Here is a 15080-nt window from a genome sequence, read left to right on the forward strand (position 1 = left end):
TGTGACAGTCCCAGACAAAATAACGCAGTTTCACACCGGTACAAAAAAATATATTGTGCATAAACTGAAATTTTATTTATTTAAATCAAAACGATTTTTAATAAAATCTACATTTTAAAATGTTACCGACAAGTATCTGAATGAGGGTTTTTATTTAGACCCGTCCTTTAGTATTAAATTAGAAGAATGGAAAAGACCTGCCTTCACTAGCACTTCTTTTCCTATAGTGAATCTATAGTGTCTCTAGATTCCTAGATATCTAGCCTTGATTCAGCAAGACCCTCAAGGAAGCCACGGGGAGATGTCAAACAAAGATTAGAGAGCTCAAGTGCCAACCCTCAGCTGTCAGCTTTTGTCAAACACTGCAGTGATTTTTTGGTACCTGTGTGAGTACTAGGAGCAAAGCAGAAGGCTGATCTGATCTGATGCACAGTAGTGGATGGATTTAATGGGGAAGGGACTCACACACATAGCAGGGATGTTAAGCTTTGCAGCTGGATCAACAGCTGCACAGAAGTGATTGAGAGATGTTTAGATTATAGCTAAGCCTCCTGCTGCCACTTTCTGGACATTTTTAGATGCATGAACACGAAGCACAGATTGCTTAATCATTAGGTTCAGCAAAAAAAAATGTTGAGTGTCTTCCAAGCCATCTTTTACATTTAAAGAACAGTTTTGATTAATCCCGTCTGCTGGTTGGATCAGTAGTTTCCTAGTGAATAATGCTTCACTGATACATTTGGTAAAAGTGCCATAGTGTCAGTTTTCTTCTTGCCCCAACTTAACACCTTCACTTCAAAGTGAAGATGAAGAGTGTCAGATACAAACTTGTCATAACACACAATTTCAGAGGTCAAAATGCTATGCTGATCTTCACAAGATTATACTTAAACAGGATTACATTTTGCATTCATAGCCTAGAAAGACCCAGCTATACTGATACTTATTTTAAATCCAAGAAAACCTGGCCCCTGAAATACTTTTGGTGAAGAGTAGCTTTGTGCTATTCACAATCCCCAGATATAGTCTGCAAAGGTGTCTGCTCACTATGTTTTTTAAAAACACTTGCAAATGCTTTCAGTCCTCAAAGAAAAGTCTCTGCCTTGTAATGGAAGGAAAAGAAAGTCTAGTTGTTTATTTTATGTGTAACTGCAGAAATGCAACTCTGTCCCATGTCTGTATACCAGCTACTTCAAGTATTTAGTACACTTAGTCAGGGCCTGGGTGAAGAATACCTCTGAGACTTACGGTGGGAGTTTGAGAATGTTCAAACAAAAGCCAGCACCACCACACTTACAGAGAGCATCATGTACTTACTTGCTGTCTACATAGCACTCCCTACTTTGTACCATTTAAAATTCTTATTAAAATATACAGAGAAGAAATTTATACAAAAGTATCAGTGTAATTGTTTTAATGCTTACATTTTTTTCTGTGTTACAAACTTGGGAGACTATCTGGTTTATTTAAGTAAATACAAGACAAAAGGCCATTAGCTCATGCCTTGCACAGCATACTCTGTCCTGGGACAGATAGCAGCCATGCCCCAATCAGTTCAGGTAGCATACAAAACATACAGTTGAGTCCTAGGATGTCTGGTTGAAGTGATTTCTTCATGCTCTCCTTTCAAAGCTAAATTCATATGGTTTAATAACATTTTTAAAAATGGAATCTACATTAAGGTACAAAGGCAGATTTTTCATAGGGAGACAGGTTTGAATATTCTGAATAACATCAGGTGGGAAAAAAAAGACCACATACAAGAAAACACCAAGGGAAAGAATTTGAAGGAAAGCCACATGATCAGGAATCACAGTAATTTTATAGACTGTTACAGCACATGTTTTGCTCTAAGCTGCATGGAAGATGAACTCACGCTATGACAAAGGGGATTTGATACAGTCCTTTTCCTTAGGAGGAGAAAGACAACAATCACATACTAATAACCAAATACAATTTGCTGAGTTAGAAATGAGAGTCCCTGGCAGAAAGTAGGGATATTTTTGACAAGTTAATTACACATAGAATTAGTGAGGTCGAACTAATAATTACTGATAGATGTGAACAGATTCAAGTAGAAAAAGCCCTGAGTATAAAGGACTTGAGAAAACTGGCGTTGACTGGTGAACAGCCAACAAAACAGCAAAAACCCCAACCCACGAGTTACAATTCACATTGTGGGCACTTTTTTTCCATAATACAGTAGCGATTAATTGTGTGGAAATACAGTGTACAGCAGCCGTCTTTAAACGTGCTACAAAGAGATTTGTTTTGTTTACAAGGCATCTGCAGATACTATTCCCAATTAACTGTGGATGCTTCTTACTTAATCCTTTTTACAGCCTGATCTTTTACTCCAGTTTCAAGTGAGGTTACTAAAGAAGGTACCTTCCCTAGATAATTTCTGCTGGAGGTATGGCCCACTCTTAGGATAAATATGGCTGAAGGAATCCCAATGGCTCTGTTCTACTATGTATAAAAAGCAATAGGCAAATTTCTGCAGAAACATCTTAAGTGCACTAAGGTGTAGTGTAGTATAAAACTGGATGCTGTATCCATAGCATTCTGGACATCTTACAGCCCAGATAGAGTCACTTGCTGAAAATCTGACTTAGAAAACATGAAATGTAATGCTATAACTAGAGCTATGCAAATTAATAGCATCCTTCATCTGGAATCATGTGGACTATTCTATGCTTACCAATATAAGACATCACTGCAATTTTCAAGCTTCACTGACTAAGTTCATTGCATGTAAATAAATATGTGCAGTTGAGGTATAAAAGCCTTAATTAGTGTCTTAAACAGTCTTTATATAAATACATATCAATTTGCCAAGTCAGTAAGCCATACTGTCAATAACAACTTCTTTTGTTTTTAATTCTGTATGCAGACAGGATCTATCAATCAGGAATGCTAGCAAATTCATATTCAGCTAGAACTTAGAGATGTCTAATGATTAAGTACTTAGTTAATTTTTCTGTCCGCCCCAAACAAAACCCTTCAGGCAGAGTATTGTATTGGACCTAAATATTACATAAGCACAAGGCTTAAGCTTCGTCCCAGATAACTAGGTAAACGTAAGGAAAAAAAAATGAGGAAAAAGTATCCTGCCCAAGGAACATTAACACTCAAGAGGAAAAAAAAAAAAAAGGTTTTTCATGTTACTGTGATTCTTTTAGTTATCATCATCATCCTCTTCAATGGGTTCTCGTAGACCTTCGCTCTGACGACTTTTTCCAGTCATTTCTAGTAAGGCCTGAGCCTCAGGATCTACATCCAGGATACTCTTCTTACCTTTTTTCTTCAAAACAAAATAAAATATAGTCAATTTAAAACGTCATTATGAATGAATCAATATCAGGCTACAAGAAAGAGACATGCTCAAAAGTCCACAAGTAATCTGGTTTACAAGCTGGTCACAATGAAGCATCTATACTTTCCAAGTAAGGCATTTAAGATTCACTGGGAATCATCAAATGATTTGTATTGCTGCAGTTACACAAAATAGTCATAAACTTTTCCTAAGATGACAGTGAACTATTTAAAGTTTATTCAGGTTACAAGCCAGCCAGAACATCCTGGTTAACCTGACCTCAGTTTAAAGTGCAGATGTGAACTTCTTTTTTAAAGAAGAGATTCAAGTACAATTCCACATTTTCTGTAAACAATTTGTTCTGTTTCTATTTAGAGCTATGTGTCCAGTGAACAGACAGGGCACATGAATTTAGTATGAAAAGAAATAAAATATTAAAAACACCCAACACCAAATTGTTCAGACAGTTTAATAAGAGAATAAATTACAGGGACAGAGGAGACTGGAAAGAGATCTCCTACTCATTCCCAGAAATAAACCAGGTGCAGAAAGACTAGCATAGATCTATTCACAGAAATTTATTGTAAAACAATAGTAAATTTAAAGATACTGATGAAATCTTTTGGGTTCTCTTCCTGAACTACAGATCAGTGCTTTCTTTCTGTTTTACAAACACTGGGTTTTACTGAACCCCTCCAAGGAGGTTCCTCCTGGAGACCATTCCTCAATATCAGAAAGGCCTTTTGAAATTCAGAACAAAGTACTGACTCTATTACCTCATGGCTCCTGATGTTCTTTCTTGTTGGCACTCTCAATAATTCCCCTACTGTTTTGCCATTTGCTTGCTACGAAATATATGGCGCCACAGGGCCAGCTGAAGAAAACATTATTCATTACAATGGAGAGACAATGTTTAATCAGAAGACTCTAAGTCTTGCATTCGCTTCTCCCATTCCAATCAGGACACAGTTTCAAAGGTTTCAATTTTGTTCACCTACCCCCGCACTTTCAGGGAGGTCTCCCACTGCCCAGACTTCCATGACATCCAGTGTAAAATCCTCTTTAGCTGACAGCTGGGGGCTGTTGTAGGTGGTACATCGAGGTTTTGCTTTACTGTGTCCCTTCCCATAGTCACCGTCTATCCAGAGGCCGAAGTACCCATGTTGTCCACCCATACCCTGTAAACCAAAGCAGCACATTAAACACTTGCTGCACATGTAAAACAGACTGGGCAAGTTATGAAACCTAGAGTACAAATTGCTATTTTCAGTATTTACACCTCACTTCTATGGGTAGGTGAAAAAGGGTATTCTGAGTGAACCTGGGCTTCTGTACCCAAATCCAGTATTCCTGAAGACAAACACGAATTTACCTGAGTGATACTGCCTCCCTCTACGCTTTACAGAACACCAGGATCTGCAAGCACTTCAGCTGCATATTGTGCCAGAAATATAGATCACTGGCTTTTGATCATCAACTAACAGTTCAAGTTTAAACAGGGTGAAAGTGCTCGGTTTTGCTGCCTCTTTTCCATTTAGAAAAGTATCTATGGAAACAAATAATGTAATTTGATGTTGTTTGATTTCCTTAGAGCAAATTTACTCCAGACTGCTGCAATTCCCAAAGCAATGGGCACATAATGCCACAAACTGTAAAGCACTTCTCAAAATAGGCGGTGTGTGGTAGCTCTGTAGACACTCCTCTGCATCTGGAGAGCTCATTCGTGGACTTGAGTAAACAGAGCTTCTGCTACTGTAATCACACAACAGCAGCAGCCTACATGCCACTCTTGTACTCTAATTCCATAATTTAAAAAGCAGTTAGTGTGGCAGTGAGAACAGCCAGTGGAAGGATCCTCAATTACATAGATCAGCTAGCTTGTGCTTCTTCAGTGATGTGGATCCACACAGTCAATTCTTCCACACAACAGAGAGGACTGCTAGGAAGGCTGGCATGATAACCAAACCTGGCAAAAAGATTTCTTCCCAGAATCTCCATAAATCTAATTCACCTAAAGCCCACCCCACTTGGGTCAGACACAAATAAATTCCATCTTAGTTGATTCAGTATTTCGATATACATATCAACTGCAAAGAAAAGTACAGACTCTATCAGTACTGTAAGCAGTTCTCTATCGTAACCCATAGCTCACACTTTACACTGATGCTTTAATGCAAAAAAAAAGAAAAAAATCCGTTTACTGAAAGTGTGGCACAAATAGCACAGAGAAGGGATGAAAACTTCCTCAGAGAATAACAAGTGAAACAAATCTGCTCAGAATAACAGACACAAAAACCACGAAACACTTCTGAACACCAGCCACGAATCCAACTTCCAAATTGTCATTTCTTAATACTTACAAGTCCATTTGGCATTGTTTGTTGGCCATGGTTCAAATACATGTAGTGGTCATTATACCCTGTGTATGTGTATACAGCAAGAGAGGGGAAAACAGAAAACAGAAAGCATCTGTTGTCACCTGTAAACAGAAAAGCATCTCAGGTCAGACAACTGGCCAAGCAATAACTCACCTACAAATAAGATAGGAAAAAAATACTGAAGGAGTGCGGCTGAATAAATCAATTGCAGCTGCAATCTCAGAAAGCCAATACCTATCTCTCATCAAGATCTAGACCTATTGTTTATCCTCAGTTAGCTCTGTGCAGGGTCACAGAAATCAATGTGATTATATGGCTGTTGTGACCAAGGGCAGAGTCAGAGGCATGACTAGTACATTATGTTACTATGTAAGGGTAAGAACATATCACAGGCTTGTATTGTACCACCTACAACTGGCCAACCGCTAGACCCATACAAACTAAGTGTAGACATCCTTAGTTCTGATTATATAGATATACAGATCAGTTTAGGGTCAATGATTTAGAGTACAATTTTCATTATGCCCAGTTTGGTGTTCAGAGGGACCTGTGGTGTCATTGTTTAGTACCCTATGTGTGTTATTCTATCAGGAAAAAATACAAGGAAAGTGTTGTGTAATGTAACATAATATCATATTAACTGACTGAAGTGGTAATTAAGTATAGGAACTGGGTTTTTAATGTAGCAAAAGTGAGGATTCCCAGCAGGACAGATTATCCAGAGTGCATAAATTTTTTTTAAACACTTTCCAAAGAGTTACAAAAAACCCCTCTCTTCTCCCAAAAGGTTTCAAGGGAACAAAAAGTTTAGTTTGTTCAAAGGACCCTTTTGCTTCTGGATTTTAAAAGGGAAACAGAGTGCACAAATGGCAACAGGAGGCTTAACCCTGTGTTTGGCTGGGCTGTTCTGAGATGGAAGATTGCCATCTGCTGGACCCGTTATTTAAACTCTAATTCATCGTCTGTGCTGTATTTGCTTCATTTTCATTTCATTTTCAACCCATGCAGCTATAGGGGTTGATGGATTTCACTGAAAAGAAAACTTGTTCTATGATCAATAAGTCCTGCAATTTTAAAAGTCTTATCAAATAACAGATAAACTAGAAACATTAACCAGTAATATGCCTGACTGGGTACAAAGCAGGAATAACTTAGCATGTATTTTATATTTTTCAAAAATTAGTGTTATTTTTGCCACAGGAAAATACACTTGAAAGTGTAAGAAATACTGCGTGTCATGGAAGTAAAATGACAGTATCCATGAAGTGGACAGAATTCTTGTACCTGTACAGAATAGGCAATGTTTACCAGAGCCATGAGATACTACAAAAAAGAAAAATGAGTTTTACCTTGAAACTGTGGCTTCACCTCCCAGGAATGAGATGCAAATCCACCAAAGATATAACCATCTAAGTCCTTTAAGACCACTATGCAAGGACCTTTGTTCACTATATGCCCACATAACTGTGAAAAGCTTTCTCCATGAATCCCAGAAGAAAATAGAAGTCGCCACTTGTGCTGTAGTTCTGCAGGCAGATGGGAGTTGATGTATATGATGGATGGGATGTCAAAGAGACTGACAAGTCCTCTTCCTTTGATGCCTTTGCAGGCTGGAACCAGGTTGACTATGTCTTTGGTTTGGTCTGGGAGAGAATGCAGAACATGGAGGCCTTGCCTGATAACAACACTGAGGAAAATTGAGATCTGTGGAACTCGGTACACCCAGTCCTCAATGACACTTTGATCAAAATTTGTCTCCATCAGCTGAGGACCCACAGGTTTTGTCCCATCTAAATAATAACACATACAAGAACAGTAGTAAGCCTCCCACTCTGTACCTTCCCTCTAGAAAATAATCAGTTGATTTTTAAGAGTAAACACAATATTCCATTATTTTAATGGACATGAAACCACATCTGAAAGGAACCAGAGACAGGAAAGTGTCAACTACATTAAGCAGATGCATCCACAGAACTGAGAAACATTTACCTGTGACATCCATTGGTTGGGCTGACATGATTAAGAAATATGGACTGCTGCTTACAACATATGAGACGTTCTTTGCAAATATATATTTTACAACAGTGCAAAGGTAAACCTATGCTTTGCAAAAGGACACACAGTCATAAGTGCATGCACATGCATCTAAATGCCTGTCACCTGCAAGTCAGGTATTTGTAAACCATACGTGTTCCATGACAAATAGTTTTGCATGTCCACTTAAACCGGGACTTCAAAACAAAGCTCTCCTGAATTTAGGGGAGAAAAATGGTAAGGTAAAATAAATAAAATTCCCAAGTCATTTGCAAAGCACTAGGTTTGAAATACTGGTCTCACCGTTTAAATTCAAAGACGGGACCCAAAGAGAAAAATTGTTGTGAGCTCAGTGATGAGGTGAGCTCTGTGCCATTCTGGGATATACTACATTAGTGCTACTTACCTGCAAGCTTCAATTCTGATAGCAGCTGAGAAGCCAGAGCCTTTACTCCACTTGCAGAATCCCTAGTATTCTCCAAATTCCAACCTTTCATTTCCTTCCTGTAGCTCAGTACATGGACTACAGACATGATCAGATCCTCTGTGAACTTAAAAGGTTAAAACATCACCATTTTGGCATTTCTTAAATAAAATTGCCAAAAGCTTCAAAAGACTTTCTGAAAATAAAGTCAAGTAGTACTGATGCTGTAAGCCCAACAGCAGAAAATGTCTTCTCATGACGAGTCAGAAATAACAGAAATGCTATTTCAGTGTCATAAATCTTGAAAAGTATTCTTTTTCAGGACCTATGACACTGAAAAGTGTCCTTTTTCACGATATTTTGTACATCTCCATAAAACACAGCATGAAAGATGGAGGGGAAGTCCAAATTCTGCAGTGGTAGGAGCTGCTAGTGAATTACTGTTTTGTGACATCCCACTCTTCCACCTTGCAAGCTACGTATTTGATTCACACATCTATCCTGCAGCTAAGGCTCTAGAAAGCATTTTGCTCAGTTCCCAGAAGCGCCAGCCACACCACAACCCTTGCTGGCTCTTAAATATAGCCAGCCTCTGCCCCCTTCAGAGTGAGCCTGTGAACCATCAAACACAACAGTCAGTGCGCTCCCCAAAATCCAGATCCTGGTTCTCAAAGTAGGCAAATCAGCATGGAAAAGCCCACAGCTGAACCAGACATCCCATATAACCTGGTTTGCCTACACTGTCCCAGATCAGCAAGTCAGTGGTAAAGAGATTAAAAAAAAACACAAAAGTCGGGAATCCCTGTCCTGAATCTTGGGCTTTAAAGATTACTTTCAAATTACCCAACCCTCCCTGTTCTCCTGCTGTCCCCCAAGACACATTTAACCGCCTGTTTACCTCTTGGATTTGTTTGCCCTTCACAGGCCCTTCTGTCTTGGAGATCATTCTCATTATTATGGTAATCTTCTCATCTGCATTCCCTTTTAAGAGGTTTGACATAAAAATTACAAACTGCTCCTTAGCAATCTGTTCACTCAGCCCGGATGATTTCCCGGTCAGGTCAATACTTTTCATTCCATTGTATAACCGAAGAGTCATTTGCTCTGGTAATGGCTCCCGGGTATACTCCTGCAACGAGAAAAATAGCAAAGAACATATTTTAAAAACAAAGAATAATTAATAAATTCCAGCTAATCTGTGCTGAGATATTCCACTATGAATGAAGGATTTCATTACCAAGTATTTACTATCAGCAATAAATTTTTGTCAAAGGACTGGTTTTCGAAGAGAAAAAAAACACAACTTTATTTTTATAATATCACCTTTCCAACACAGTTTAGTGATTTAAGTTGATATTGTTTTTCTACAAATGCCATGGAACAAACAAAGAAACCACCATGCCAGCCCAACATTTAAAATTCTGTTTTAACCCTGCTTTTGATAGTGCAGCTCATAGATACTTAAAGAGAAAGTAAAATTTTTCTTCCATATCTCAGTTTTGGCCTCAGGACAATGCAGGCAACATGTTTAGCATGCACGTCCAGAAACAATTCTGAGAAGTTTCCCTCTGCATAGCAACATCTAATTCAAGCACAGAACAAAACCGATCACTTGATGTTTATAAGGCATCCCTGATGTTAAGACAGTCGAAATCAAAACTTATTCATTTAAATTGCGTGACTGGCCCTTTGAACTGGAATCTACCTGGTATACATCATCATATATCACAACACCGTGGGAAAGATTGAACTCTGGATACAAGAAACTTTCACAGCGTTCAAGATAATTACATGGTTTAAAAATAAATCATCTAAAATACACCCATACACTAGGAGATGGTTACGGTGTCTTCACTGTGCAAAGCGCTGCGCATAACATGCTCAACACCCGACTTGACTCTTACATACAGGAGTGTAGCCCAGTGGGGACTATGCTGAAATCGATGGAGCTCCACCTGCGTAAAAGCACTCCAGCTCTCTTCACTGGAGCTGCTATTACTGGCTCGATACCACTCCTACTGAAACCACCAGGGCCGTTCCTGTTCGATGTTAATGGCTGTTGCTGTGCATATAGGGTGAGATCCAATATGCCAAGCTCTACCCTGCTTTGGTTGACGTCAGTGGTAAAACTCCCACTGATTTCAGTAGAAGCAGAATTAGCAGCCGTGGTCTTGCACATTAGAGTGCTTCATATTGAGGGAGGGATGGTCACAGGGGGTCCAGCCTCTTTAAGAGGCTTTCTAAAAGTGCTACAGGAGCCTGAAGTGAGACAAGCAGCAAGGAACATGATTAAAAACACCATACTCCAGGGCTTTTTACTTCACATTGCAGTATTGCCCACCTACTCCCTACCCTTTCCCACCCATCACTAACTTTGTTGCACTGTTTTGCTATGCTTACAGCTATTCCAATGAGCAGGGGGGGTGAGGAGTAGGACTGTAAAAAGGGAAGCTTTTATAAACATCTAACAAACCCACACTTCTAATAGTTTAGAATCCTTGTCTTAAATGGCTTCAAGAAAGTATCTAGAGATACCTGGTTTCCAAGCTATGCAGTGCAGCCTGCTCTGGTCCAGAAGACATGTAGTTTCCTTCTAATAAAGCACTGAGCCTAAGCAGAGTACATGAGGTTATGCCTGGGGCCCCATCAATGTTACCAGACTGTTGCTAGATCAAATCTGCCACGTATCAATCTAGCTCAGGCACGAGCATAGACATTTACGAGGCAGGCATGCCATTGCAATAGTGCCTGGACTAAGGAATTAGGCACCTACAGGCAGCCTTTAGAGAGATTTTAATTTAAGTTGGCAAACAAAAAGGCAGGAAGGGAAAAGACAAACATTCATCAAATGTCACACTGATCTAGGGGCAAAGCTAGAAAAAGAACTTCTTCCAGGTCCCGATCAAATAACAGACACCAAGAACCAGGTTCTTGTTGCACTCGGGTTGAAAAGCAGGCAGCAGCAACACTGCTTCCAAACTGGAGATATCTCATCACCAGCCAGGCTGGAGGAAGGCTAAAACTGGTGTGTACACAGATGCATTGCTAAATAAGTTAAAATACCTCACTTCTTTCCTGGAGTTTTGATTCCATTAACTGCGTAACATATATAAAAATACCACATTCATTTGGCCACTTGGTTCCTGCCTAACTGAAGTTATCAAGTCTTGCAATGAATCATCTTCCTCTTCTTTCTTGATTAGAAAATGAATGCAAAGTTAATCAGAAAGCATAACGTATGTTAATTAGCTAAAACAGGGAGCCACAGCTTAATCAAGCAAAATTGAATTCTCTCCTTTTAATGCAAGTGAAAAGATTAGAGACGGTGATGATGCAATTGAGGGAGAAAGACATAACCAAATACAAACTGACTCTGTGACAGCTTCTCAAGAAAATCTGTAAATAAACACACACTGTAGACTCCAGGGGGAAGAATATTCTTTCCATTTTTCAGGTTTCCATAAAAATGTTTTCATATGTCCCAACTTACTTCAGAATCAAGAAAGCTGCAAATTGATCCAACAGTGCATTTAAGATAAATACAAACCTGAAAGTCACTACTCATGTCAAACTGTAAGAAAAAGTTAAATATCCATCCTGCCCCAAAACATTAAGTATTAAATTGAGACGAGCAATACTTAAAAAGTAACCATTGCCACGTCTTTAGTTTCTTTTGGAATTATGTTCAATGCATGACATCCCAGATATATCAAGAATAGATTGTCTTGCCTGCAGTGCTGCCAGAGTCACAGTTTTCTTTGTAGCTTTGCCATCTTTTGCTCCAGCTGAGCCGCTCGATCCTGATAAGGTATCAAATACTCCATCAATGTCAGACTGCTCCTCAGGAAGAAATCTGGAAAGGTGATTCCGATAGGCAGTGCTTTCTGCATTTCCCATCTTTTCAACTTGAAGCAAAGGAAAAGGAATAAAAAAACCCCCAGTAAACACAGAAATTATCATAATAGCCATGAAAGACATACCAAACAGACTAACATACCAGTGCAAGTTTTACAAGAGGAGCAAATTACTAGCCTTCCAGGAAGCTATTATTAAAACTACTGTTTAGTCTCTGTAGTCACTGAGACTTAATGAACTTGAAGAATACTTGTGAACAGTAACCGTGCTTTAAAAAATGACAGTCTGTCAGCTCTTTGTTAAGACCACCCCATCTACCAATTCAAACCTCATTGAACTCTTAACAAATGGAAAAAACAATATGATTTAATGATTAAATTAGCTTGTATAAAGTGACCATGAGTCTGTCAGCTGGAATACATCAGTAACATGAATGGAATAGCCTGATTATGGATTATTTCTGGCAGATTATGCTACATCTTTCTGATGCATTAATGGACTGAAGCTAAGTCTGCCAGTAATATGTGGCATTAAAACACCATCACTGTAGTCTCTGAAGATGACATGAGAATGTTTTTTCTAAAGATGCACTACAAAAAACATTCAAAAAGCTGCCAAGAAACACAGTAACAAAAACACTGAGGAAGACAACTCAAGACCCACCAAAAACACACAGTTTCATATGAAGTCAATAAATCGTTGGGAGCTGGTACCCACAGAATTAAGGTTGGTGGTGGTGTTGATTTGGGGTTTGTTTGTTTTACACATTAATAGTACAACTATGACTTCTCTCACTGTCCCAGGATCCACCTGCATTACAAAGACATAATTTTTTAGTGTTATCTGGGCCACATGCTCTGGCTTTCTCCCTGGAGCAGCACAGCACAGACCTAACAGTGCCACAGTAGGGCCTGAAATCCCAAATTCCACCATGACTGGAATGACAGTCACCACTGTAAAGGGCATTCCTATCTATCTGGGGTAGACACACTCCTGGGGTGACAATATAAAAAAGATGAGAAGCGGAATAAAACATCCTTTTGTAGTTTTATTTCCACAAATTCCACATCATTTCTGGCACCTCACTTTCGGTTCAGGGTTCCCAGTTCGACAGAAATGTCTTTTTGCAGACAAGCCCATCACACGGCCCTTCAGCGGCCTCAGAAAGACTGTTTGTTTAGCCTAATCCAATCTTTCTGTCGTTAATAGATGCTGACTTTGATAAACAACTGTACGTAAGAGGCTGGGTTGGGCTGCTTTACCTTCACTGAACAGTACAGGCCCAAAGGCTTTGTTTGCCTATGAGGAAGATGTGATCGTGGGGTAAACACCAAAGGGTTAATGGAAACGACTGTAACCTGGAAGACAAACCGTGAGGACATTTATTAATTTAAGCAGCGAACGGCTGGAGCAAGGGGGTCCTTGACCCCTCTCCTCAGCCGAAGGAAGCACGAGCAGGGGGAGGCTCCCGCCGCGGCAGGGCCGGCCCCGGCAGCAGCCCGGCAGCGGGGCCGGGGCCCGGCGCTCACACACCGCTCTCCCCGCACCGGCGCGAAGCGGGATCGGTACGGGGCAAGGCACAGGGCTTCGCGGTTTGCCATTCTGCCGGTTTATTTCCCGGTACGCTTAGTCCATCCCTCCCCACCCGGCTGGCAACAGTCCTGGCGTCCTCCCCCCCGCCCCCGCCATCCTGGCGACGAGGCAGAGCGTGAGGCGAGAGACCCCCGCTCCGGCGCGGGGCGGCACAGCGGGCCCAGCTCTCTGCTTACCGGCAGGGCACCCCCGGCCCCTCTCCGCCCCCCTGCATCGGCCCCTGGACTTTCACACACACCCCGGCAGACTGGGCCGGCGCCTGCAGGCCGCCCGGCTGGGGCGGAGCGCGGCGGGGGCGGGCACCGGGCCGCGGCGGGCGATGGCGCCGCGCGGTGCCGCCCCTCAGGCGGCGGCGGGGAGGGACCGGCGGCGTTGGCCCCGCGACGCGAAGGGGAAAGGCGGGCGGTGTTGGAGCCAGCGGCAGAAAGCGGTGAGGCGGCGGGTTGCGAGCTCCGGAGCCGAGCGAGGCGGCCCTTCTCCCTGAGGGGGCCCTTCTCCCTGAGGGGGCCCTTCTCCCTGAGGGGGCCCTTCTCCCTGAGCGGCCCCTCCTCCCTGAGGCCTGCTGGCCCTAAAACGTGATTCAAAAAGAATGTGAAAATTCAAAGTTGTAGACTTTGAATCGGCAGACCGACCACCCCCGGAGGCCTCTGTCAGAGCTCAAGTGCCGGGGTGCCTGCTGCTGAAGTGGTTTTTAAAGTGCCGGGGCAGGTCCCAGAAGGGTCTGTGGGAGGGTGTTGCTGGCCCTGATCTGTGCTGGAAAGAGCTCTTGGCGTTCAGGAAGGAAAAAGATGTGTGTGTCTGTGTGTAATGTATATACACACACATATATGTCACTTTCAAGGTATACAGTCAGGCTCTGGTGAATTTCCATGGCAATAGGGAGTGGAGAGAAAACACAAAAACTTCTCAATGAACGGGTTAAGCTTCTATCTCGTGGCTGGTAAAATCAGGCCAGTCTGCAGGCTGAGAAGTAAAAAGGCTGTGCAAGGGCTAAGGGAAAACGCAAGGTTACAGGGACAGCGCTTAGGGATCGGCCATGCCTTCAGTCAGAGACAGGAATACTTATGAGAAAAATTACAGCCTCAGTGCTTGCAGAACTGGTCCCAGAACTCGCTTGTTTCAGATAAATGACTTTCCATCTCAGTTAGGTTACTTCAGCAGCAGTACCCTTGTACTTTCGGCCACAGGGTTTGGTTCCTGTAATATTTCAAGGCTTTTGCCTTCATAGCAGTGACGCCTCGGTTGTCCGTGGTTCGTCTGACTCTGGTTGGTTGGATTGCAGCCAGACAGAGCTCAGAAGGAAGCATCCTTCCAGCCAGGGGGAAGACCTGCGGATTCCAACAAAGCTGGCCTTGTTTGCGTTCCTGCAACTAGACACCATGGAACAGGTTAGCAGCTTTGGCATTTAACTTTCAGTAATAATCTGATTGGTGTGTTTTCAATAGAAAGCGTGTATGTTCCTTTACGTGCACAAAAGAAA

At 41.5% G+C, this 15080-nt stretch overlaps 1 protein-coding gene across 2 annotated transcripts; it reads right to left on the reverse strand.

The window, feature by feature from the left end:
- Positions 1-51: 51 nt before the first annotated feature.
- MEAK7 (MTOR associated protein, eak-7 homolog) lies at positions 52-13870 on the reverse strand. Of its 2 annotated transcripts, XM_068411199.1 has the most exons (9): positions 13777-13870; positions 13270-13365; positions 11882-12057; positions 9051-9281; positions 8135-8279; positions 7044-7484; positions 5677-5795; positions 4315-4494; positions 52-3304 (listed from the first exon to the last, which is right to left on the reverse strand). In XM_068411199.1, the coding sequence occupies exons 3-9, from the start codon at positions 12047-12049 to the stop codon at positions 3179-3181; spliced, it is 1410 nt and encodes a 469-aa protein (XP_068267300.1). In that variant the 5' UTR covers positions 12050-12057; positions 13270-13365; positions 13777-13870; the 3' UTR covers positions 52-3178. The 2 variants fall into 2 exon arrangements, with proteins under 2 accessions (XP_068267300.1, XP_068267301.1); XM_068411200.1 differs by lacking the exon at positions 13270-13365.
- Between the last annotated feature and the right edge of the window lie 1210 nt (positions 13871-15080).

Source organism: Nyctibius grandis, chromosome 12 (assembly GCF_013368605.1).
Source record: "Nyctibius grandis isolate bNycGra1 chromosome 12, bNycGra1.pri, whole genome shotgun sequence".
Classification (NCBI taxonomy): Eukaryota; Metazoa; Chordata; class Aves; order Nyctibiiformes; family Nyctibiidae; genus Nyctibius; species Nyctibius grandis.

Coding starts and splice junctions, on each gene's coding strand:
- MEAK7 (XM_068411200.1), bottom strand. CDS start 12,049: ATGGGAAATGCAGAAAGCACTGCCTATCGGAATCACCTTTCCAGATTT. Junction 7,485..8,134: donor ATCAGAATTGAAGCTTGCAG/GTAAGTAGCACT, acceptor GTTATTATTTAG/ATGGGACAAAACCTGTGGGT. Junction 3,305..4,314: donor ACCTCCCTGAAAGTGCGGGG/GTAGGTGAACAA, acceptor TTTGTTTTGAAG/AAAAAAGGTAAGAAGAGTAT.